General features: G+C 41.1%; 1 protein-coding gene across 1 annotated transcript in view; it reads left to right on the forward strand.

Moving 5' to 3' along the window:
- The window catches only part of LOC138783023 (dynein axonemal heavy chain 3-like), an 877176-nt gene that overhangs the window by 105738 nt on the left and 745904 nt on the right, over nt 1-25534 (forward strand). Inside the window, exons 3-4 of the mRNA XM_069957145.1 lie at nt 20181-20260; nt 23072-23189. Coding sequence (XP_069813246.1) covers nt 20181-20260; nt 23072-23189 — 198 coding nt within the window. The remainder of the gene's footprint in view (nt 1-20180; nt 20261-23071; nt 23190-25534) is intronic.

Raw genomic sequence — 25534 nt, forward strand, 5'->3', positions numbered from 1 at the left:
AGACAGGCTGAAGACAGGAGCAATAGAGTAACGGGGAAGCAGGAACCAGGAACAAGGACTAGGGACCAGGTAGTGGACAGGAATCAGGAACAACAGGGAGCTGGGCCAAACGCTATGGGAAGCATGTAGAGGCTCCAACACCTGTAGTGGGGCAGGGCTGGAATTTATAGGGAGTGATTGTGCACATGGACCAATTAGGAGAGCACTGCCCCTTTAAATCTGAGACAGCCGGCGCGCGCGCGCCCTAGGAGGCGGGGACGCGCGCGCCGGCCGGCACAGCGACGGACAGGAGCGTGGAGAGGTAAGGCGCCCCCCGGGGCCGAAGTGACAGCAGCGCCGGGTCCCTGCCTACGGACACCGGCTGCTGCATGGGGCAGTGGGGAGTCGCGGCGGCCCGGAGCACGGGACGCCGCCGCGGCCGTGACAATAAATTAAACAAAAAATAAAATAAAATAAATAAATAATAATATTAATAATACTAATTTATAATAATAATAACAACAACAGCAATATTATTATTATTATTATTATTATTATTAATAATAATAATAATAATAATAATAATAATAACTGTAACTACAACAAATCCTAATTATATTGCTATGGTGTGTCTGAATTCCAAGTCCTAGCATCATCAATAACTAGATCAGGTTTACTATTAAAATAAATAGACACCAATGAACTCTACAAACACAGTCATTATAAAAACCCTAATACTATGTGCAGAAAAATGTTTCAAAAGATTCTGTTGATACTTATTAATAGTCATAGGCTATGTTCACACAACTTTTTTTTCAGCTCCGTTTAAAATGACGTCCGTTATTTTGAGTCTAAAATAACGGACGTTTTTCGAAGCCTGGCATCCCCTTAGTGCAATGACGGGTGTTTGCACATTATGTTAGTTTGGGGTTATTAATTGCCCTTTGGTTGTGGCTTAATTGAAAAATCCATTGAATTTAATGGTAAAAACAGAGAAAGAACGGTGACAATAGAAGAACTGTCTGTGATCAACTAATACAAAACGTCCGCTATTTGAAAAAAAAGTCTGAAAATAATGTTCATGTTCATTATTTTGACGCAGCAAAAACGGACGTTTTTTAAATAGCAAAATCGCATGTTTTTTCTCCATTTTTGACGTTGTGTGACCATAGCCATATATTGGAGGTATCTTTTCATTTTGTTCAGGTATATCTGTACTTATATGGCAACTTAACAATAAATATTGGCAACATTCTGCTCATTCTCCCAATTTGTTTTGACACATTTTTTATATCCAGACAGTTGCTCATCTATGAGGTGTTTTGATACCAGTCAGTCACCTTACAATAAAGTCATTTCAAAGTTGTTGTTTTTTGTTGTTGTTGTTGTTTTGTATCTGCTCCAATATAATAACTTGTCTTTCAAATGTTATTGCCTTGCACAACAAAAAAGGGTGTGTGTGTACGGGAAAGTAACCTCTGCTAGCTACAGTTAATAAGGAAGAATGTTCAATCAAAAAAGCAGCTGTTCAAGTGACATAAATGTCAATTATCAGGCTGTCTCCAGCTCACTTATAACTGCTTCTAAAAATTCATTTTCAATTTCTTCCTGTCTACAGATGAAAGTCTTCAAATCAGCATTTTGTCAGAAGACATACAGTGTCTAGCCTGTGTTCTATCAAGAAAGTGCTTATTTATAAAGTTTTTTTTTCACCACAAAATGTTGCCATTTCAAGTGAACTATTTAAGGGTTTAGCCCACCCATCAAATTTTTTTGCAAACAGCTACTAATTACATAAAACAACAAAAGGAGTAATAATCACCTTACCAATCCTCTACTGCTCCTGTGCTGACAGTTCCCTGGACCCCTGCTGGTTGCTGTTCGCTTAGCTCTAGTGAGTCTTAAAGCAACCAGCAAATACTTATGGACAGAGAACAAAGTTGTCCAGGGATTTTAGTGTCTTTTACTTGATGTAGGTGATAATGCAGAATATTTATTTGTACTGCACACCAAAATATATCAGGTCCTGGCAAGATACATCTTTATGGCATAGATTGAAACATTTTTGGATTACCAGCTATGATTTTGTCTACTGATGAGCATAGTGTGGTTGCTTGGTGTTAGCATTCTCATTTAATGCTTTAAGTCCCAATTATGTTTATTAATGTATCATATTAGCATGAATGTTTCTTTTAGATTAAATGGGAACAATTGCTTCTTTAAGGTAAAGGTCTGTGGATGTGTGATTAATCAGATTGAAATGACAGTGCCGACGACTGATGCCATGCTTCGTTATCACAATGATTGATTTAAGGCTGTGCAGCCGGCTGAAAAAATATCAGCTAATAACTGCAGTACCAAAGCTCCAGATGTCATTGATAGCACAAATCATTCTTTCACATTCCATATTATTTGCCTCATTTGCAAGGATGCGGACATAGAAAATGATCTGTTGGATTGTGAAATTATAGCATCAATACGACACCCATATTTAGCCACCGAGCACATTTCACCACTCAGAAGTTGCAAATTACTGTTCAAGGACTTACATTTCTCTTTTTATAGAGCACTTCATTATAAATGGACTTTTGTGCATTTTTCCTTACTGTTTATAAATTTTAATAAAGGGTTTAATCCATCTTTTGGGTTTAGTAGTGCACATTTAAATTACATTCTTTACAAATGGCTTGAAGCACACCATCCTAAATCCTGTATATTCCAATTCTTTTAGATTAATAACTTGACTTGTATTTTAGGATAGGTGTTATGAACATCATAAATAAAAAAAAGAATTTGTAGATTCCGAAATTTTTACTTTAATAATGCAGTAATTTCATCCTATGTTTTCATTTCTGTTTTGAGCATAAGAATATAGAACATGCAGGATATTTTGAGATTGGAAACATAAAAAATACCACCTTGTCCATGTGGTCTACCAGTATATTACCTTTCTTATTGTGGGTATGTGCACACTGAGTAAATAGGATGGAAAGTCCATCACGTAATCTGACGCTCACACCCGCTCGCGGACAGCGGCAGGCGCGCGCATCTTGATCAAGTTCATTCTTTGGATGGAGGAAGGAATCCGCCCGTGCATACAATGAAGTCTATGGCACGGGCAGAGACACAAGCGCGCCCGCCGCTGTCCGCAAGAGGGTGCGAGCGTTGGATTACATGACGGACTTTCCGTCCTATTTACTTAGTGTGCACATACCCTGTCTTAGGATAGATATATGTTTATTCCAGGCAGTTTTATATTCAGCAACTGTTGAATTACCAACCGCATTTGCTGGAAGTTTTCTCCAAGCATCTACTACTCTTTAGTGAAATAATATTTCCTCATGTTGATCCTGATCTTTCCCCCAATTTAGCTCATATTGTGCCCCCTTGACCGATGACTAAAAGGGACATTTAGGTCCATATTTTAAGTATTTTTTTTTGTAAGTCTGATAATTTTATTTAAAAAATTGTAACAATATGTAATTGCCCCAGGACACATTCTCATGTCTCAAGGCTCCAAAAAATGTGGGATGGTAGAAACATAATGAACAAATTATTCTTACCTTGCGGCGCTACATGCGTCTCTCCTGCTGATTTGGTCCCATAGAGACTTTTTCCTCCGTGGTGACCGTTGAATATGGGAGGCATTACTTCTTTTCCCCAGTGATTTCACAAATCTCAGATGCCATGACTAAGAGCCAGACTAGGCTCGAAATGTGTCGGCTGTCTTTTTAATGAATTATTGAAATAAAATTGTCATGAATGCAACTTTGGCGCAGTCCTCGGTGCGTAAGGTACGACCGAGACTGCGCTTTTGGCCATAATCTTCTATTTATTCTGTGTTTTGTTTGCCTTTTGTTTTTGCCAGTCTGAACTGTGTCTTTTTCCTTCTGGTCTGCTAATTGTTTTCCCTGCCCCACCCATGTCTGTTCTTCTAAACTTCCCTGGTCATGTAACGGTTAACCTGCCTTTGCCTCAGTGATTGACAGCTGGTCCCTCCTATCATCTTCTGGACTTGGTTCCTGGTGTTCTATTTAAGATTTCTGTTTCTCCTTGTGCCTTGCCGGTTATTGACTTAGTCTCTGCCTGCTTGTGTGTTCTGTTTTCTGGTTTCTCCTGATTCCTGCTTTGTATCTTTGACCTCCCTTGCTTGCCGCCTGCCCCTGACCTTATTGCCTGTTTTCTGACTACTCTTTTGGATCCTGATTTTGTACCTTTGCTGTCAGACCGTTGTGACCCTGATTGTTGACTATTCTTATTGTGTTTGTTCATTTTGTCTTGTCTATTGTATCACGTATCCAGGCCAAGGATCGCCGCCAAGTTGTCCGCTGCCATTTTAGGGCAGATTGCGGCAATTAGGTAGGGACAGTGGGAGGGGCTGAGCTCAGGGCTCACTGTCTCTTTGTGTTTGGTGTGACTGGTCCTGACAAAAATTGAAAGGTTTTATGTGAGCTGAAGGAATCCAGTCTTTTTTTCTTCTTTGTGCATACCCCGGTGTCCAGGGGCTATACCTTCTTGCTCTCACACTCTGATACAAGGAAACAGCATTTATTCTACTGGGCGCTGACCACCTCTACTAGGTTTTATTCTTACCTATCCTGATGCCCCCAAATATGCAGCTCCATCACTCTTTTGCTCCCACTGGTTTCCTGTATCTCATGATTCTTGTGACATCATGGCCCCAAATAAACTACTTACTCAGTGACTTACTTACCTTTTACACTAGCCGATTATTGGCAACAATGAGACAGGGAGTGGCAGTGCTACAGCTGTGGGTGCACCAGGACTGGTAAGTATACTTGCAGCATATATGGTTGGTAAATCTACAATAACTGAAAGTAAACATGCCTGGGATAAACTTATATCTATCCTAAGATAATAAGAAGGGAAATACTAAAAGGCAGACTAAATGGACCAAATGGTTTTTTTCTGCTGACGATCTTCTATGTTTCTATGACTTTTTTATTATGTTCTCGCCACCCCCTTTTTAGGAAAGCTCTACAATAAGGGGAAATTAGAAAATGCCAAACTACTGCATAGATAGTTGGCTACTTTTTTTTGTAGTTCAGAGATTGAAGCCTGATATATCTTAATAACATATGCTATGTTACAGAATTCTGCAATTAGTATAGACTAATACCAACGCTGGTGCAAAAGAAAGCTTCAGCACACTGAAGGTTCGGAAATTACAGTGAAGTTACCATTTTTAACTGTTATTATTTCAGTTGGTTGATATGCTTTTCCTTTACATGCTAGGTGACCAGAGTTAAAATTATTTTACACAAACAATCCATATGAAACTAAAAGTGCCAGTAAATGGTTCATGAATAAGTTGTTGTCTGTTTATATGCCCCCCTCCTCCTAATGAGCAGACTAGCTTAAAAACAAAACAAAACATTACTTATGTCACCCATTTCCTTTTCCTGTTTTAACACACAGGAAATACCTGCTCGATCACTGGCTTAAATCGGTCACCCCTGCAGCCAGTGATTGGCAGAGCAGCCATTTCCTGTGTGTCAGGATTAACCATATGGCCTGAGTCACAGAGCACATGACACTGGCCGTTCTGTGACACTTTTGTGACACTACTGCAGTACCGGCTGGATGAACTTCACTTCTTTTTATTTGGAATGCGGCACATTCGAGTGCACCCACATTCCAAATCACCAAAGTAGGCAATGTAAAGTGCCGCTGGAGCTGGACTTTACATTGTCTGCTCTGTCAGTCGGACTTTTCATTGAATAGCGGCCGCATAAAACTGTTGTGTCAGCTTTTTGTGTGGCTGCAAGGAATCCCACCCGGAGTGTACACAGAGTGTATACACTCCGGCTGGGATTCCATAGAAGTCAATGAAAGTCAATGTATTTTTTCAATTAACAATGGATGGTGTTGCAATCTACAATGGCCATTATTAATTGAATTAAAAAAAAATTCATTTCAGGGCATATATATATATATATATATATATATATATATATATATATTTATTTTTTTCATTCATGCCTCTCAACAGCAACTTTAAATGAATACTATATCTATATCAACTGTATGAATATATATTCATGCCATTTCCTAACTAATCTCGATAGATTTTCGTAAATGGTAAACTATGCCCATAGCCAATGTTAATTAACATTGTCTTCTTCAGTGGCTTCACACTCCAGCCCTATTTCTGGAATCTGGCTGTCAATGACTGCCTCAGGCTAAGTGGAGTAGCCAGAACACCTACAATTTCATTGTTGCCTTAATAAAATGTTTCTTAAGTGATAAGCGAAGACTGTACTCAGCAGCATGCTTCATGGTATCAGCTGTATACAGTGCTGCAAATTATAACTTTCATTTATAACATAGACAACAATAAGCTACAGCTATATAGAGATGTTCAGAGAGTCACTGAAAGGTCAAACCAAAACCTTTTTAGTCTATACAAGCTATATACTGTATGCAAGTAGAATGTAGTTGAGTTTAATAAATGAAACAGTCAATTCAGTTATTAGTAATACAAAATATAATTATAATCAAATTATAATATAAGCCAATTAAAGAAGCACTCCCCTTTAAGTTATTGTCAGGTAGCCAGCACCAGGGTGCCATGCTCACTCACCTGTGTCCATCCTTTGTCCCTGGGGCAGTGCCTTTATGCCATGTGGGACATTCTGGTGTGGCTGCAGGATCCATGTGACCCGATCTCTAACAAGCTGCATCTTTGGAGAGACCAGTAGTCACCGCCCTGTATGATTCTCTATGGGATACTCAATCCAGCATTTCATAGCAGTGAGTTATGATCTCTCCAAAGCAGCATTAAGATGAACCTTGTGTGGGATGAAGGACAAAGGACAGGAGCAGGTGGGTGAGCATGGCACCCAGGTGCTGAAAAAATTAAATAAAAGGGAGTGCTGCTTTAATGCAATAATATGGCTTTAGCATGAGTATTATACTCTACATAAAGTGCTATTGTGTCTCTAGCAATCCAATTACTACAACAGTGAGCCCTTAGAAAGCTGGTGTATATAAATGGCTTCAGTGGAAAGGAAATAACTGAACTGAAGAATAACAACATGTGCTACTCCTAAAACAAGGGTCTAGAATAAGGGTATATGGATACTGAGTAATTCTGTCAGAAAACTCCATGCGGAATCTGCCACTTGTCCCCGCTTCCCTCTCTGCTGGCTTTATAGGCTCCATTATATGCTCTGGCGGATTCCGCTGTTCGCCCAAAGAATTGATATGTCAATTCGTTGGGCGGACAGCGGAATCCGCCGGGAGCATATAATGGCGTCTGTGGAGCTGGCGGAGAGGAAAGTGGAAGTGCACAGGGACGAGGGGCGGATTCTGCACAGAGTTTTCCGACAGAATTACTCCGTGTGCATATACCCTAATACAGTACATAGTACAGCTTTTAGTCTTTACAGAAGTAGGGTTTATCCACATTACAGGCCGACCTTTACATTTTCTATAAAATAAATGAAAAGAGCATTCTCATCTACAAAAGATGGCTTGCTGGGCCCCCTACAGCCACTTGCAGCCACTGGAGGGCAATTGACAACTTGGGAGTCATGAAGTTTGCTGACTAAGCTATATTGTTTATGTAATTCCTACAGCACTTTTGCTTTTTTTGGCCTCTAGACCTCCTATGGTAGTCATCCCATGTTCAGGAACATGATTGCAAAGAGCAACTTTCACTCATAAAATCCCAGCCAATCTGTTTATTACATAGCAGCTCATTGTGAGCATCAGGAAATCCAAAGCTGGCAAATACGAAAATTGATAGGCTAACATTATGGATATGCAGGCAATACAAACTACAATTAAGGGAAGCCCTTTCCATAATCCACCACTGAATGGTACACCTGTATTTTTTCAAATTGTCAAATGTATTGACACTTGTAAAATAGATCATTTTACTGCTTTTCAACAACAAAATCTTTATATTTTCAAATGCCTTCTGGGAAAAGTTGTTGCACAAACTGAAAAATACACTTTGAATGTATTTTTTATATTTCTATTGAAAGTGGTAAACTGATGCAGAGATAACAAATGTATGGAAATTATTTTGATTTCCTTGGGACTTGTCATACACTACACAACTTGTGACAGTAAGGGCTCGTTCCCACTGAGCAAAAGCAGCTGAATTTCTGCACTGAATCAGCGCTGAAATTTCAGCCGTTAAAATAGGTGCAGAGCTAATTTCCATTGTGTTGAATGGAAATTCTGCTCTGCAGTTCACACAGTGGAATTTCCGCACTGAACTAATCCGCTTTCCGCCAGAAGAATGAACATGTTCATTCTTCCGCTAGCGGAAGCCTATACAAATCAATGGGGCTCTGATTTTCTGTTTCAGCGCGGATTCAGCGCGGATTCAGCGCGGAATACAAGCGTAATACAAGCGGAAATTACTCGCTGAATCAGCGCGGAAATGGGGAAAAGGGGGGGGAGGAGGATTCTAGTATATGTTCTGGTATAGTCTAGTTTACTCACCAAATACTCGCTGAATTTCAGCGCTGAATGCATGCGGATTCAGCGCGGATTCCTCGAGTATTCCGCGCTGAATTTGTCAAGAGCTGATTACGAGCTGAACACTTTCCTAGCAGAATACGCAGGGATTCTGCTTGCATTCTGCTTATATTCTGCTCGGAATTCAGCGTCAGTTGATTTCAGGCGGAAATATTTCCTTGCGTAATCCGCTCCTTTTGCTCTGTGTGAACGTAGCCTAATTGTGATTGGTAAATTACATACTGAGCCATAGTGACTTCTAGATAATTGCGGTCATTATATCAGGGAAGGCATGTCTTTTAAATACTATACTTTTAAATGAAATATTATCCATTTATAGACATTTTAAAACCTGGAATAACGGAATAACTCAAGTTTTGGGATGCATCAGAATTTAATTTGTTTAAAATTATTTAAATATATTACTTAGCTGCTCCATATAATTATTCTTCTAGTTACAGTATGCATTTTTATATAGGCAATAAAAAAGGCAAAAAGTCTCCATAAAGAGGGAACAAAGAATGGCCAAGGCCATCGTTAAAGTTGGTGGTGTGGCTATTTCATCAACACAGTTATCCCTTCCGGCCTCTCCATACACATGAACATTCAGCATGGTCAAACATTTATGTGTTCCTTAGGAGGGGAGGGCTAATTTGCAGCTAGACTGCTTTGGTGCCAATAGTCGTGCAGTAAAAATCCATGATGTCTGACCCCTATCTACACAAACATCATCTGTCAGTGGAAAGTTGGGACACCCCCATACACCTTACGCTGTTGGCCACCTTTACTATCATAGCAACAGTTATGTGTTATCAAAGACTTCAGAAGAGAAGGATTTAAGGGTAGTGATTTCTGACAACCTCAAAATAAGTCACCAGTGCAGCTAGGTCATAGGGAAAGCTTATCAAATGCTGGTTGTATAACTAGAGGTATAACCAGTAAGAGGGGGAGATTGTGATGCCACTGTATGAAATGGTGGAAAGTCTTAAAGGGTATTGTTTGTTTCTAAATATGTAAAACCTGCATGGTTTTGTTAAATTAATCCTTAAGAAAGATGACAAGTTGATTCCTCACACATTGTCTCACACTGCTATCGCACATTCTATAATTTTCAGAGGAAGGGACCAGTAATACACACCTATGCACCTACACACCTATGCCCAATCTAACCTCTGATGGTCTTCTATAGCGCCCGGGACTCAGAGCAGTAAAATATATATCTTACCTTCCTCCTCCATGTTGGTCCCGCGCTGTTAGTTGGCGTAATCTTCGGCTGGGAAAATCAATGGATAACCAATGGGCCAGATGACACTGTGGGGGTAGGACAGTGCTCCTAGCAATGCTCCTGGCCAATATTAAGCTGACTAACAGCATCGGAATGGCACTGAGGAGGAAGGTAAGACATGTACCTTCCTCCTCAGCATCCCGGATGTTATAGGGGGTTATCAGCAGGTTAGATTTGTCTAACCTGCTGATAGGTCCCCTTTAATAATAATTAAAAAATAATATTAAACACACTAGATTTTGGAACAAAAAGCATTGTTCAAAACAGACAACTCCTTTAACAGAAAGGTCAACATTATGATTATGCAAATATGACAATACAAATATCCAACCCCATTTAGGGAAGTCATTTTCACAATCCAGTGCTGCATGATATACTTTTTTCTTCTCAAATTTTCAAATTTATTGACAATTGTAGTAAAATAGATTCTTAGGGTGCGTTCACACCTACAAGATCTGCAGCAGATCTGCAGCAGATTTGATGCTGTGTTCAGTTATTAATATAGTTATAAATGAAATCTGCTGCAGAAAATCAGCTGCAGATCCTGTAGGTGTGAACGCACCATTATAGTGTTTTTGTGCCTACAATTGCTTATATTTTCTAATGTTTTCTAGAACAACTTAAGGTTTATTGATTAATTTAAGCTGTTGCAATAGATTATTAAATTAGAAGAAACGTGGAACTTTTTGTATTCTCATACAACCCTATAATTTTAAATAATTGTATTTTTTGCGCCATATGTCTGTTAGCTGTTTCACCAATATTTGCTGATAATACTTCTATTTAAATATTCTTCAATGTGTAAATCTTACAAAAGTACATATTTTTGCATTAGTACAGTTCAGTATAATTTGAAATCAAATTATGAAAAATCTTATTCTTCATGTTTTTGTATCAACATTATGTCACGGCCGCGGCGGCGTCCCGCGTTCCGGGCCGCCGCCGCGACCGCTTCCTGCCCCATGCAGCAGCCGGTGTCCATAGTCGGGGACCCGGCGCTGCTATCACCTCGGCCCCGGGGGGCGCCTCACCTCTCCACGCTCCTGTCTCCCGCTGTGCCGGCCGGCGCGCGCGTCCCCGCCTCCTAGGGCGCGCGCGCGCCGGCTGTCTCAGATTTAAAGGGGCAGTGCGCTCCTAATTGGTAGTTGCACCTAATCACTCCCCTATAAATCCCAGCATGCCCTGTCCCCTGTGTTGGAGCCTCTACATGCTTCCCATAGCGTTTGGCCCAGCTCCCTGTTGTTCCTGTGTCCTGTCCGTTACCTGGTCCCAAGTCCCTGTTCCTGTGTCCTGTCCGTTACCTGGTCCCAAGTCCCTGTTCCTGGTTCCTGTTTCCCTGTCTCTCCACCTGTTCCCGTGTCCAGCCTGTCACGTGCGCTCTCACCTGCAGACCATTGCCTGTGCCATCTCCTGCCACGCCTCGCCTGCCGACACCAGCAACCAAGCCAGGGGTAGCGACCTGGGGGTCGCCTGCCGCAGCAAGTCCATCCCGCCTTGCGGCGGGCTCTGGTGAAAACCAGCGGCCCCTTAGACTCCGCTCCCTGGTGAGGTTTGTGCCATCGCTGGTGCCGGTCCAGTGGATCCACTACTCCAGGCGTTACAGTAGGCTCCAACCATGGATCCCGGCGAGGTGCCTGATCTCCGTGATGTCGCCAGAGTGGTCACTCAGCAGGCGCAACAAATCCAGAAGCAGTCACAGCAGATCCAGCAACTCACTGCCGCCTTACAGCAGCAGACTACTGCCCAGCGCATACCACCTCCTGACGCTTCTTCTTCACTCCGACTGGCCCTCCCAAGCAAGTACTCTGGGGACTCTAAGTTGTGCAGAGGATTCTTGACTCAGTGCACCATGCACATTGAACTTTTGAGTAGTCAGTTTTCCACCGAGCGCTCTAAAGTGGCTTTCATCATCAGCCTATTAGAAGGTAGAGCCCTGGCCTGGGCCACGCCACTGTGGGACCGTGATGATCCAGTTGCTGCCAATCTCCGGGCCTTCCTATTCGAGTTTCGCTCCGTCTTTGAGGAACCTGCCCGTGCTTCTTCAGCCGAGACTGCTCTCCTCAACCTCTCTCAAGGCAGCTCCTCTGTTGGTGACTACGCCATCCAGTTCCGCACCCTGGCAGCCGAATTGGACTGGAACGAGGCCGCCCTATTGGCCACCTTCAAGAAGGGCCTGTCTAGTCGTGTGAGAGACGTGCTCGCTGCCCGAGACCTGCCTACCTCCCTGAACGAACTCATTCTACTGGCCACCCGAGTTGATACTCGTTTTTCGGAGAGGGAGGAGGAGGTTCGGCATGAACATTTACTAACCCGTTCCCGTCGCCATCCCCAGCTGGCGCCGGTTTTCCAGAATCCTGACCTTTCGATGTCCCAACCCTCTCCTGAGATTCCTATGCAGGTGGAACGGGCTCACCTGACGCCTGATGAAAGAATCCGGCGCCTGGAGCAGAATCTCTGTCTCTATTGCGGTGGTTCCGATCACTTCCGGCTGGGATGTCCCCTACGTCCCCAAACATCCGGAGAATGCTCGCACCTAGGTCCGGTGGGACAGGTGTCCCTAGGTGTGAATGCCACCATTCCAAGTCTGTCTATGCCAGTTTCCATCCGGACTCTCTCAGGACGAAATCATCAGACTACTGCCTTCCTCGATTCTGGGTCAGCAGGCAGTTTTATTGCGGCAACATTGGTCCAAAGATGGCGGCTACCCGTGACCCGACTAGCCAGGCCCCTGTCTATCTCCTCGGTCACAGGCGAAATTCTTACCGACCGTGTGTACTACCAGACCGCACCTTTAGTCCTCCAGGTGGGTCCTTTACATCAAGAAGAGATATCCTTCTACGTCCTGCCCCATTCTTCCCCCGCGGTCCTCCTGGGACTCCCGTGGCTGCAAGAACATGCCCCTCAACTGGACTGGAGAACCGGGGAGATTCTCAGTTGGGGTCAGGACTGTTCCAACCAGTGTCTCAGGTCACCTCAGACCAAGTGTATTATGTCGTTTCCTGTCCCAGCCAAGCCTCTACCCGACCTACCGGCAGAAGACCAAGACTCGGCGGATGCCTTCTCTGCCGAGGTGTACCCTCTCTCCGTACCCAAGACTAAGGTCGTGTCCTCTCACCACCGGGAGAACTTACAGAAGGTCCTCGTCCACAGACCCACAGTCCCTTGCCATGTTTTACCGCCTGATCGCCTAGCACCAGTCGTCACCTCCTCGCTTCAGAGAGTACCCCCCGGAAAGACTCATGTTCACCCTGCGCTTCGAAGAGGTATTTTGAAGTGGGGTCATTCCTCGTTGGAGGCCGGGCACCCTGGAGTCCGTAAGACCGGCCAACGGATCTCTCGCCACTACTGGTGGCCTAGTCTGTTTCAAGATGTCAAAGACTTTGTGGCTTCCTGTGCCATCTGCAGGCAAGAAAGAGGGGGAGGCCAAAGGGGGGGGGTACTGTCACGGCCGCGGCGGCGTCCCGCGTTCCGGGCCGCCGCCGCGACCGCTTCCTGCCCCATGCAGCAGCCGGTGTCCATAGTCGGGGACCCGGCGCTGCTATCACCTCGGCCCCGGGGGGCGCCTCACCTCTCCACGCTCCTGTCTCCCGCTGTGCCGGCCGGCGCGCGCGTCCCCGCCTCCTAGGGCGCGCGCGCGCCGGCTGTCTCAGATTTAAAGGGGCAGTGCGCTCCTAATTGGTAGTTGCACCTAATCACTCCCCTATAAATCCCAGCATGCCCTGTCCCCTGTGTTGGAGCCTCTACATGCTTCCCATAGCGTTTGGCCCAGCTCCCTGTTGTTCCTGTGTCCTGTCCGTTACCTGGTCCCAAGTCCCTGTTCCTGTGTCCTGTCCGTTACCTGGTCCCAAGTCCCTGTTCCTGGTTCCTGTTTCCCTGTCTCTCCACCTGTTCCCGTGTCCAGCCTGTCACGTGCGCTCTCACCTGCAGACCATTGCCTGTGCCATCTCCTGCCACGCCTCGCCTGCCGACACCAGCAACCAAGCCAGGGGTAGCGACCTGGGGGTCGCCTGCCGCAGCAAGTCCATCCCGCCTTGCGGCGGGCTCTGGTGAAAACCAGCGGCCCCTTAGACTCCGCTCCCTGGTGAGGTTTGTGCCATCGCTGGTGCCGGTCCAGTGGATCCACTACTCCAGGCGTTACACATTATACACAGACTGAACTTTTGTCTTGTTTAGAACATTATTCAGCAACAGAGATCAGGTTTGCAAGTCACTAATTTCTTTACTGAATGCCAGCAGTGGTAAAATGCTGACTTTAAGAAACATAAAAAGCAAAGCAAGGCTGCACTTTTGGTTTTATTAATCAAATTTACTAGATATTTATTGGTGATTGGAATAGAGTGATAGATAAAGAAATAGACATTCAGAGAAAGAACAAGAAGGGAATATGCTCAGAAAGAATCCAGTAATGTTCCTAGATAAATGATGTTCAGATAAACGAGAAAGAAATTAGCTTCCGTTTTGGTAACTTGGCTGATGGCTGTTACGAGCTGACTCATTAATCCAATGTGATATTTGCAGAAGAAATCAGCCTCCCTGTATGAAGATGCAGACAGTCAGCAGTATCTCCAATTTGGAAATGGTCATTACTCAAAATTGTGATTTTAGGGTTTCTGGTGTTATAGTTGGTTAAATTGTAGTTTGGTTAATGGGTAAATGATTGCTAGAAAAAAAATATTGGAGAAAAAAAAGTGTTTTTTTTTTGTTTGTTACTTTACTTTATCAACACATTATTAGAATGTAAAGTCTATAAAGCAGTGGTGGGGGCTGGGGGATTGGTTGTCATGGCCAAAAAAGTCATAGTAGTGTAAAATTCTGGCCCCCTAAGAAAGTGGCATTACAATTCAGTATTGTACAAGAACAGAGAATCCGGTGCGAAGACAGAGAATCTGGCAAAGCAAGATTAACTGTGAATTGAGCTGTCAATGTGCGAAGCAAATTCATATGGATTAGTTAAGAAATTTGCAAAAAACATGGCAGTGGCACATGTTAGCTGTGTGGAGCGTCACTAGGTGGGAGAAAGGGGTTAACCATAATCCCTAGTGCCCGTCCAATGAACTGCAGAGCAAGGAGAGACTAACAGAGCGATATAGGGATGGAGAGGATAGGAGGGTTGATTGTGGGTAATTATTTTGTTGTAGCTGTCAGCTATGTGTCCAGTTTACCAAGTAACTGGGTGCCTATAGGAATTCACTGGCACCAGTAAAGACAAAGTCCATATTATTCACTCCCTGGGCACTGTGAACTCCTATTGAGTTATACCAAGTTACTAGGATCAGTGAATTAAGCGTGTGCCTTACATAATCAGTGGTTGCACTCTACCCCTACTGTGTTCTAAAAATTTGATTTCAATAGTGAACTAAGCATGCCTCATACATAATCAGTGGTCGCATGCCACTCCTACTGTGTTATACAAGTTTGGTTTCATTATTGAACTGAGTGTGCGCCTTACTCCTACTGTGTTCTAAAAATTTTTTAAAGTGTCACTTTACGCCATGCATTTACCAATATCTACTGCTGTCCTGGGAGAAAATAGATGTTCCGCTGCTGTCCCACCGATGTGCACTTCTGTCCTTGGCGAAAATTGAATGATTAACTGGCTGATTGACATTTTTTAAAATTGTGATTTTCCATTTTTTGACACATGTACAAGAACATGCATTAATAAATTCGCCCTTCTGTAATAGTCCCAGTTCTGTAGCTATTATAGTTTGGCTGTTTATTTAAACTAGTTAAGATTCAATTTGTGAATATTATCAAATTTGACCCAAAATTCGTGAACCTCACAAAACAAATTTCCATTTGCTTTGCTCATCTCTAATCACAGTGTAACCCCACTCTTTACTACACTGCTCCCTGACTGTAGTGATCACTGCGTTGGCTAATTAACCATTTAAATGTCGCTGTTTAAACTGACAAAGGCCATTAAAAAATGGTAAAAAAACGCTGCATTAACACAAAACCCCCCGAAATGCAGCATTTGCAGCATTTTTTATAAAAAAACTAAGTCTGTCTTTGCAAAGAACAATAAGTGTCGCAGAAGATAGGGGCTCATGTGGGTCTGTAGGTTTAAAAATGTGCTAGGGTCTTTAAAACACAAAGAGAAAAAAGCAAACATGCAAAAACAAAACTGGTTCAGTCCTGAAGAAGTTTAACATGAGAAGGACAATATGAAGGTGCAAAAATGAAAATTGACCTTAACTCCTTGACAATAATTATTGACAATATTGCCCTAGGACTAGGACTTCTAGTATGTGTGTAAAAAGAAAATGTTTTTTTTTTATTAATAAAAAATCCCCTCCCCTAAAATTTGAATCACCCCCTCCCCATTTTATAAATAAAAATAAATAAACATGTTTGGTATAGCCACGTGTGTAATCGCCTGAAATATTAAATTATCCCATTCCTGATTTTGAACGGTAAATTCCAAAGTGCAAATTTGTGCTTTTTTGGTCGCATCAAATCTAGAAAAATTGTAATAAAAGTGATCAAAAAGTTGTATATACGCAGGTACCGAACACAAGAACACATCATGGAGCAAAAAATGAAATCTCACACAGCACCATAGACCAATGCATAAAAGTGTTATTAGCATAATAATAGAGCAATCTTAAGGAACATATATATATATATATATATACTTTTAAAGGTTTAAATTTTTTAAAAGCCATCAAATAAAATAAGAGTTACATATTGTCGTAATTGTACTGATTTAACCCCTTCCCGCTAAAGTCAGTAAATGTACTGACTTGTAGGATGAGAGTTCCAGCACCAGTCAGTACATTTACTGACCTGCTTCCAATGCTCGCTGTTTACACAAACAGTGCCCGGGAGCTACAACTAAACTGTCACCTTTGGGGGTCCAGCATCGGCAATCGTCGGCATTGGTGGATCAGTAACAGTAATTGGTGTGGTAAAAAACACATAGGATTACATAGGAGTCTCTGGAAAGAAAATGAAAATGTTAACTTTTCACTCCTACTTTGCAGTTATTCCTGTGAAATGTCTTAAGGGTGAAAAACCGGTATGAATGTCAATTTGAATACTTGAAAGGGTGAAGATTTCAAAATGGGGTAAATTATGGGGACTTCTAGTATACAGGCCTCTAAAATATACTCCAAAACTGAACTGGTGCCTAAAGAATTTCTGAGTTTGAAATTTTCATGAAAATTTTGAAAATTGCTACTAAACATTTATGGCCTCTAATATCCTAAAAAAGTAACAGCATGTTCACCAAATGTTGTTAATATAAAGTAGACATGTTATAGATATGAATTAATAAATAATAAATGACGTATTACTATTTACCTTATTTGCAGAGACTTTCAAATTTAGAGAAATGCGCTTTTTAAACATTTTTAACAATATTTTGGAGTTATTCACCAAAAAATTCTAAAGATATAAACTCAAATTTACCACTAACATAAAGTGGAATATCTAACGAAAAAACAATCTTGGAATCACAAGGATATGTAAAAGCATTCCCAAGTTATTAATAAATAAAGTGACACATGTCATATTCATAAAATTTGCCTTGGTCCTTAAAGCCATTTCAGGCCTGGTCCTGAAAGGGTTAAGGAACATATATAACAAGTCAGTTTTACCCTAGTGCGAACCGCGTAAAAACACCCCCCCCCCCCCCCATAAAAAAAATAGTTTTTTTTATTTTTTTCAATTTCACCACACATTTAAGATTACATGTGCCATTGCAAAGTACAATTAGTGGCGCAAAATATAAGTGCTCATCTGGGTCTCTACGTTGAAAAATGCACGCGCTATGGCCTTTTATACACAAGGACGAAAAAAGGAAAGGGCAATAATAAAAACTGGCTATGACCCCTAAAGGTTAAGGGCTTAACCCTTTCAGGACCAGGCCCAAAATGACCCAGTGATCTTTGTGCGTTCGTTTTTTCCTCTGCCCTAAGAGCTCTAGCACTTTCAGTTTTCTATCTACAAGGCCATGTAAGGGCTTGTTTTTTTACAGGAATAGTTGTACTTTGTAATGGCGTCTTTCATTTTACCATAACATGTATGACGGAATCCCCAAATATATTATTTATGCAGATATAAATAGGTAAAATCATAAAAAAGGATGCAATATGGTAACTTTTGGGGGGTTGCTGTGTCTACGTAATGCACTATACGGTAAAAACAACATAATACTGTTACTCTATAGGTCAGTCCAAACAAAACCATATGCAGGTTACACAGATTCTCTAATGTTATATACTGGATATTTTTTTTAATAAAACCTTTTTTTTTTGGCAATTAGTTAATAATAAAATGGGCCTATTGTGATGTTTATAACAGTTTTATTTTTTCACCTACGGGGCTGTATGTGGTGTAATTTTTTCCGCCATGACCTATAGTTTTTATTAATACCATATTTGTGAAGATCGGACGTTTTGATCACTTTATTAATTTTTTTATATATATATAATAACATAAAATCCGTAATCCGCGCACTTTTTTCCCTCCTTCGTGTACGCCGTTCACCGTTCGCAATGACGCTTGTTATGTTTTAATAGATCGGACAATTACGCACGCTACGAAATATTATATGTTTATTTATTTATTTTTATATGTTTTATTTATATAATGGGAAAGGGGGGTGATTTAAACTTTTATTGGGGGAGGGGTTTTGGGGTAGTGTATTAATGATTTTAACTTTTTTTTTATACATTTTAAGTCCCTTTAGGGGACTTGTACATACAATACTTTCATTTTCATCACTGATCACTGTTATGCCATAGGCATAGCATTAATCAGTGTTATCGGCGCTCTGCTCATTGAGCCTGCCTGTGCAGGCTCAGAGAACAGATCGCCAATGGGACCACACGGAGGCAGGTGAGGGACTTCCCCTGTCACTTACACTTAAACGCTGTGGCCGCGCATTTAAGGAGTTAATGTCACGCTGTAGCTGGCCCCCACCTGCTATGAAGCACGCTCCGCTCCGGAGCGTGCTTCATAGCACAGGATGTGCCGGTACATCCAGGGTCGTCTGGGCACAGACTTCCAGGACGTACCGATATGTCATAGTTCGTCTAGGGGTTAAAGGGATTCACCAACTGACACTATTTTTTTTCTTTTTTTCTAATTCATTGGTTCAATAAAGTTATATTACTTTGTAATATAACTTTTTTTTTGAAATGTATAGTTTTTTTTACAAGGCCCCTCTGCTGCCACCACTGTTTGTTTGGAACTGCAGGGCTATAGTGCCTGCAGTTCCCAACCTCCTGCTCCATTCTAGCGCTGCAGAGCAGTGCTATATAGAGCAGGGTTTGTTCTCCCATGTACTGTATATTCTTATGTACAGTGCACAGGCTGGAGAGGCTGACAGATATAATCCCAATGTCCAGCAGACTCTGCACTGTGAGCAATGGATGCTACCACTGCTCACTTTGCTGGAAGCACTAATAGCATTCACTACACCTTCTGCAGAGGCTGCTGGACATCTCAATCATGTCTGGCAGCCTCATTGCCTGTCCTGTGCACTGTAAATAAGAATATAAAGTATACAGAGGAACTAACCCTGCTTTATATAGTGCTGTTCTACAGCGCTAGAACAGAACAGGGGATAGGGAACTGTAAGGTTTATAGCTTTCGGAGGCAGGCTTTTTTTATAATGTTATAAGCAGAAGTGTCCAGAGCAGAAGTTTTCTGCTTTTGGCCAGGAAACCCTGTTTAAAAGGAGTAGAGACCCTCATCATAATGAAGAAATTCCTTGCTCTGAACAAAGGTACCTAAACATCACTGATAACTGTCAGCTGAACAATAATTATTTGAGAACCAAATAGTTTGAACTGAACTGAGGTACTACTGAAGTAGTCTGAAGGTACAGGTTCCAGCATGGGGTTCGCTTATTTAACGGCCTAACAATACAAAAAGATGGGGTGAGAGATTACCCCCCCCCATTTTTCTGTTTATTACGAGTTACAGACCCAGATTTATGAAAGTGTGTAAAACAGGAAGTAGTGTAAACTGCCCACAGCAACCAACAGCAGTACATTATACAGCTCTAGTGAAATGAAAACTGAGCTGTGATTGTTTGCTATGGGTGGTATATGTATATACCTTTTAATTTGGTGGTTCTTAGTAATTAATTAGTAATTAAAAAGTAAATAATTAAGGAACTCCAATTATTCTTTTATAGCTTTCTTTATTGTCTGTAGTATTCTACCTTGTCTAAGTGATGTGGATCCTCACTGTTGTTTTTTAAAAACTGTACAATGCCCAGTCTGCTCTCCAAGCAGAACTAAGTGGTGATGAGCAGAAACAGGCACAACACTCAGCCGAGTACTGCTGCCTGACCATTTTAGTGATCGTGGGGGAAACATTAGACACCCTTTAATCTTTAAAGTCTTTGTCATCTTAAAAGTAAACCACCTGGAATATTTTTTAAAAAACCACTTATTTTTCTTTATAGTGATTCAATTGCAAACAACTATAGCCCTGCAGCTAGAGACTACTCAACACATTCTGTATACAGGCTTAGTACCATCAACGGTAAGTGTTTCAATACTATCTAAAATACTTGAAAGTTCTTTTTCTTTGCACTAACTTTTACAAATCTGCCCGAATACTGTATGTATGTATGTAAGTATGTATGTATGTATCTATGGATGTATGTGTTTGTGTATACTTATACACAATATACATGAAAATACAATTTTGAGTTTAGCTTTAATCCACCATTGTAAATTACAATGATAAAGGAAAGAAAGAAGATTAATGAAATCTAGTAAAAATGAAAAACATAAAAAAAATAGTCTCATTATTAAACAATTAATCTTAAAGTCACATTTTCTTTTTTTTTTTTTAGTTATCAAATCATGTAGTGAATGTTCATTAGCATAGTGTATTTATCTGTCCTAAAAATGCATTTTGCAAATCTTGTGTATGAGAATTATTACAAAGAGCACTTTTCATTATAAAATGTAATTTAACCAGCAAGACTTGTGACCTTTTATAAGTCAGGTACCACTGTAATTATTCTGCAGCCTTAATTATGAAGGAACAATCTGCAATTTTCAAAAGTTAGAGATACAGAAACCTCCCAATGTTCTTGTTAGAGTTAGTTTCCTAGAATTTCAAGGATCTTAATATTTTTTTTTTACTTCTTGGGGGACATTTATCAAAGGGTGTACAATTTACACTGGTGCAAACTGGCCACAGCAACCAATTACATCTCAGCTTCTAGCTCTGGTGAAAGGAAAGAGGAGCTGTGATTGGTTGCTGTTGCCAGTTTGCACCAGTCTAAATTTTACACCCTTTGATAAATCTCCCTCTTATGTTAACTAGTATGACAGATGAAATGCAGTGGAGAAGGGACCCATTTATATTTTGAATTCTTAACTGTTTCTTAATGAAAGATAGATTCTGTGTTTTAAACATGTTATATAGTCATATGGGAAGCTTAAAGCGTACCTGTCATTTAGAAAGTTTTTTGACATATCACAGGGACTCACTTCATAGAGCCCCACAAATCTTGATAACGAAAGGGGAAAAGTATGCAGTAGTGCGCTTCACTTCACTTCCCCACTGTCAATCATCTCTTTCCCGCTTCCCCAGGGAGTTATCCTCTTTATGCCTTCTGCATAGTATTTAGCCCCCTCTGTGACTCCTGCATAGTATTTAGTCCCTGTTGTGCATCTTGTATTGTATTAGGCCCCTTCTGTGCCCCCTGTATATTATGAGAAACAGATTGCTGAACTCAGGGAGAACAGCCAAATGACAACACTGCCGGCTGCTAATGAAAGCGCTCAATGCAGTGAAGTCCTAGGTGCATTGCCCCCTGGGAAACATGAGTATGCAAAAGAGGAGTCCGTGGAGCCTCATTGAAGAGTCTCAAAACACAGGACTAGCCAGATATCCCTCCGGGAAGGACTTGTATATTATGCCCTCTCTGTTCTCCCTGTATTGTGGCTTCTTTTGTGCCTCCTGTATAACATTAGCAATCTCTGTACCTCTTGTATAGCATTAGATGTGTGCCTCATGTATTGTATTAGGTCTCCTCTGCACTATTATGCCTAGAGATGAACCTGGTGAATTTAGCAAAAACGTTCTTAGTTAATGAAGCAAATTTTTGCTACTTTCGATAAAATTTGCAAAAAAAAAAAAAAAAAAAAAGGTTTATTTACCTGTCTGCGCTGCCCCGTTGTCCTCTTCAGTCTTCAGTTGCCTTCACTCTCGGCTCAGCCACTTGACAACTTGCTTAAGTTCACGAATTTTGCGGTAAAAATTTGCAAACAATAGCAAAGTGAATTTTTAAAAGATTTGCTCATCTCTTATTAGGCCCCTTGTGGCCTGGGGCTGCACAAATTGGCTGTGGCAGGATGCAGGGGATATGCAGCGTGAATAGGTATATAACACAATATCCTGCTGTCTCCTTCTAGTGTAGCTGGCATCTTGTCTGACCTTACTGGTCGCACATAGCCCACCCGTGTCTCCAACTACTGTTCTGCAGCAGAGGTTAGTGCACCGATGTAAGGGCCCACTGGAGGATCCTTCAGTCCTTTGTTGGGCCAATCAGACACTGGGCATGGTTACTAATGTAAAGAACTACAGTCCACTAAATTCATTTCTTCTTTATTATATAATTTCTATATTTACAGCTATATGCATGTTCCTCTGGAGTGTCTCAGCTGTAGTGCTGCTTGGTACATTAAAAATGTTCTCTTCAGAGATATTGTAGGGTGAAGTAGGGTGAACCATGAAGAAGAAGAGAGAACAGTGAGAAAAGAGGCATGTGATGTGTCTCTAGTACAACAAGTTTTTAATTCTTAAGTGCATTTTTATTTGTTGGCCCTTAATTTTTAAAGAGGTTTTCCAGGAAAACCTTAAAGTTAGAAATGCCCACCTACTCCTTTCCCCACCTTTCTAGCTGTGATAACTTCTAGTCGCAACTCCTTTGTTGTTCTGATGACATCCTGATTCACTGCTCTGCAATTGGCTGAAAAGGGATCAGGGCAACATTAGAAGAAGGAAGAACAACCGAGAGGAAGCAACTGGAAGACATCTGACAGCTGCAACACTAGGCAAGTGGGGGAGGTAGGTATGTGGGTATTTGTTTAGTGCATGGAGGTTATGGGGTAAACTTTAGGGTTTTCCCAGAAAAACTTTTTTTTTAATGTTTAATTCCATGTCTAAATCACATACTTAGATGATGCTGAATGTCACATTCGTTTAACAGTAGTTCTGAATCACATAATGTGCAATTTCTAAAACTAAGAGGAAATTCCTAATTTTTCTGTGGTTATGAGTTGCTGGCCCCCATTCATATATTGTGAACTGATATAATGATTTATTGTCTTTTAGAGCATTCAGGTCCGTGCAAGCAAGAAAATCCAACTGGATTGTTATGTCAAAAACCTCCTTATCACGATCTTAGAATTGTCAGGAAAAAGAATGCATTGCATAAAATGAGCAAGAGAAAGTAAGTATTATCAAGTTGTCATGTTTTTTTAAGATATCCTGTGAATCCAATGAAAGATGATTCCTAAGATACTGCTTTCAAATGTCATGTACCCTATTCCAAAGCCTGGTTCACGAAATGGAAATTATATTGTGTATGCTTTAAGCACAAGAAAGATAAACCCCAAATACAAATGAGATGGCATGGATTGGACTTCTTTGAGAAAAAGATGGCACTCAACTGAGATACTGTGCATAGATGTGACCCACTACAAAGCCTGTGTTTTCCCCAATTTCTTTAACAGAGATATTCTCTTGAACAAAATGTTATAGAATGTATTATTCATTGTGTGCTATAGCTCTGTATTCTAGCTGTCATATAAAGGAAGACAACATTTCAAAGAATTTAACACAAAGCATGCACTGTCTAATAAGGTACTTGAGAATTACTTGTATGGTCTTTTAGTTAATGTTAGTCTGCTTCTTGTTACATAGGAATCCTACAATAGTTTACGTTTCCTTTTATAAAACATCTATTATATTAAAGGGGTTGTCTGGACAGGAACAATTTTTGTGCCATGCTTTGGGAGGGGGTTAATGAAAAAATAACATACTTACCTCCCTGGTTTCTGTGCTGCTGCCCATATTCCATTACTCTGGTCCCCGTTGTGCTGAAGCTTCCGGATTTGTTGACTTGATGTAGCAGGCCCGGTCGACCATTCAGCTGCTGTAGCCGCTGTGTCCTGCTTCTGCTACCGAAGTGCTACTTCATGTCAGCAAGCGGCAGCACAGAAGCCAAGCGAGTAAGTGTATGTTATTCATTCCACTCCCCAAGCATGGCGTAAAAAGGGGTCCTGGTCAGACTACAGAGTGTGAAATATTATTTAGTGATATTCAGTGCTATCTAGGTTTGTGTTGCATTCAAACACAGAATCTGTAACAAATCTGTCTCATAACCTGGCTATACACATGAAATAGCTGTCAAGGAACAATCCCTATCCCTATCTCCGTGACTTCCTAAATATGCATGCCTGGTTATGACAGAACTGTCAGGATGCCTCCCCACAAATTATATTGTTGACAGATCCTTTAGTTTAATTTGGGTCTAACAACATATATGCAGAGGTGTGGCTAGGTCCATGTTGCCCCTTACTTACTGATTGTGGCTAGTCCATCTGCACCCTCCCAAACAGTTTTGTTGGAGAACTGTTCAGTGGACACAACGTAAATAAAAAATGATGGGCAGCAGAGGGTGCTGTAAACACCCCCCAGTTCTGTGCTCCCCACTCCTCGGCTCCTCACTGGAGCTGTCTGCTCAGCCAACTGGTTACTGAAGCAGGTGTAATTTTTAAAATCTCCTTTACAGAACTTTTTTTTTTATATTGCCCAGAAAACACCTTTAATGCTTAGCTAGTGGCCAGGTGGCCTATTTTTTATTTGTTTCATTTGTTTATTTTTCCTACTTTTGAAGAAAATAAAACTGGTTATGGCCAGTTGCACCATACATGGCTGGAGTGAACTATGTGTTCCAAAAGTGCCTGCTTAACCCAGGGGACTGTGATCCAGGGGAGCAAATCCTGTTACAATGTATGTATATGTGTTACTGGAAACAAAACCCCTATTAACCCCTTAGGGACCAAGCCTGTTTGAGCCTTAATGACCAGGCTCATTTTTCTAAATCTGACCTGTCTCATTTATGCGCTTATAGCTCAGTGATGCTTTAACGTATGCTAGTGATTCTGAGATTGTTTTTTCGTAACATATGGTACTTTATGTTAGTGGCAAAATTTGGTCACTGTCTTGTGTGTTTTTTGTGAAAAACATCAAAATATAATGAAAAATTTGAAAATTTTGCACTTTACAAACTTTGAAATTCTTTGCTTCTAAAAAAAAAAGGCACATAACAAAAATTAGTTAGTAAGTCACATTATCAATATGTCCTCTTTATTCTGGCTTCATTTCGTAAACATATTTCACTTTTTTAGGGTGTTACGGGGCTTAGAAATGTATCAGCAAATCATCAAATTTTCCAAAACTGATTTTTTTAGGGACCAGTTCTTTTTTTAAGTTGATTTAGGAGGCTTGTATACTGGAAACCCCCATAAGTGACCACATTTTGGAAACTAGACACCTTAACGAATTAATCTAGGGGTATAATGAGCATTTTAACCCTACAGGGGCTGGAGGAAAGTATTCACAATTAGGCCGGAAAAAAATGGAAAATAGAAATTTTCCAATAATATATTTGTTAAGATTAAATAATCTCATTTTCATAATAAACATGAGAGAAAATGCACCCCAAATTTTGTAACGCAGGTTCTCCTGAGTACAATGGTGCCCCATATGTGGGCGTAAACCACTGTATGG

This window comes from Dendropsophus ebraccatus, chromosome 1, assembly GCF_027789765.1.
Source record: "Dendropsophus ebraccatus isolate aDenEbr1 chromosome 1, aDenEbr1.pat, whole genome shotgun sequence".
Lineage (NCBI taxonomy): Eukaryota > Metazoa > Chordata > Amphibia > Anura > Hylidae > Dendropsophus > Dendropsophus ebraccatus.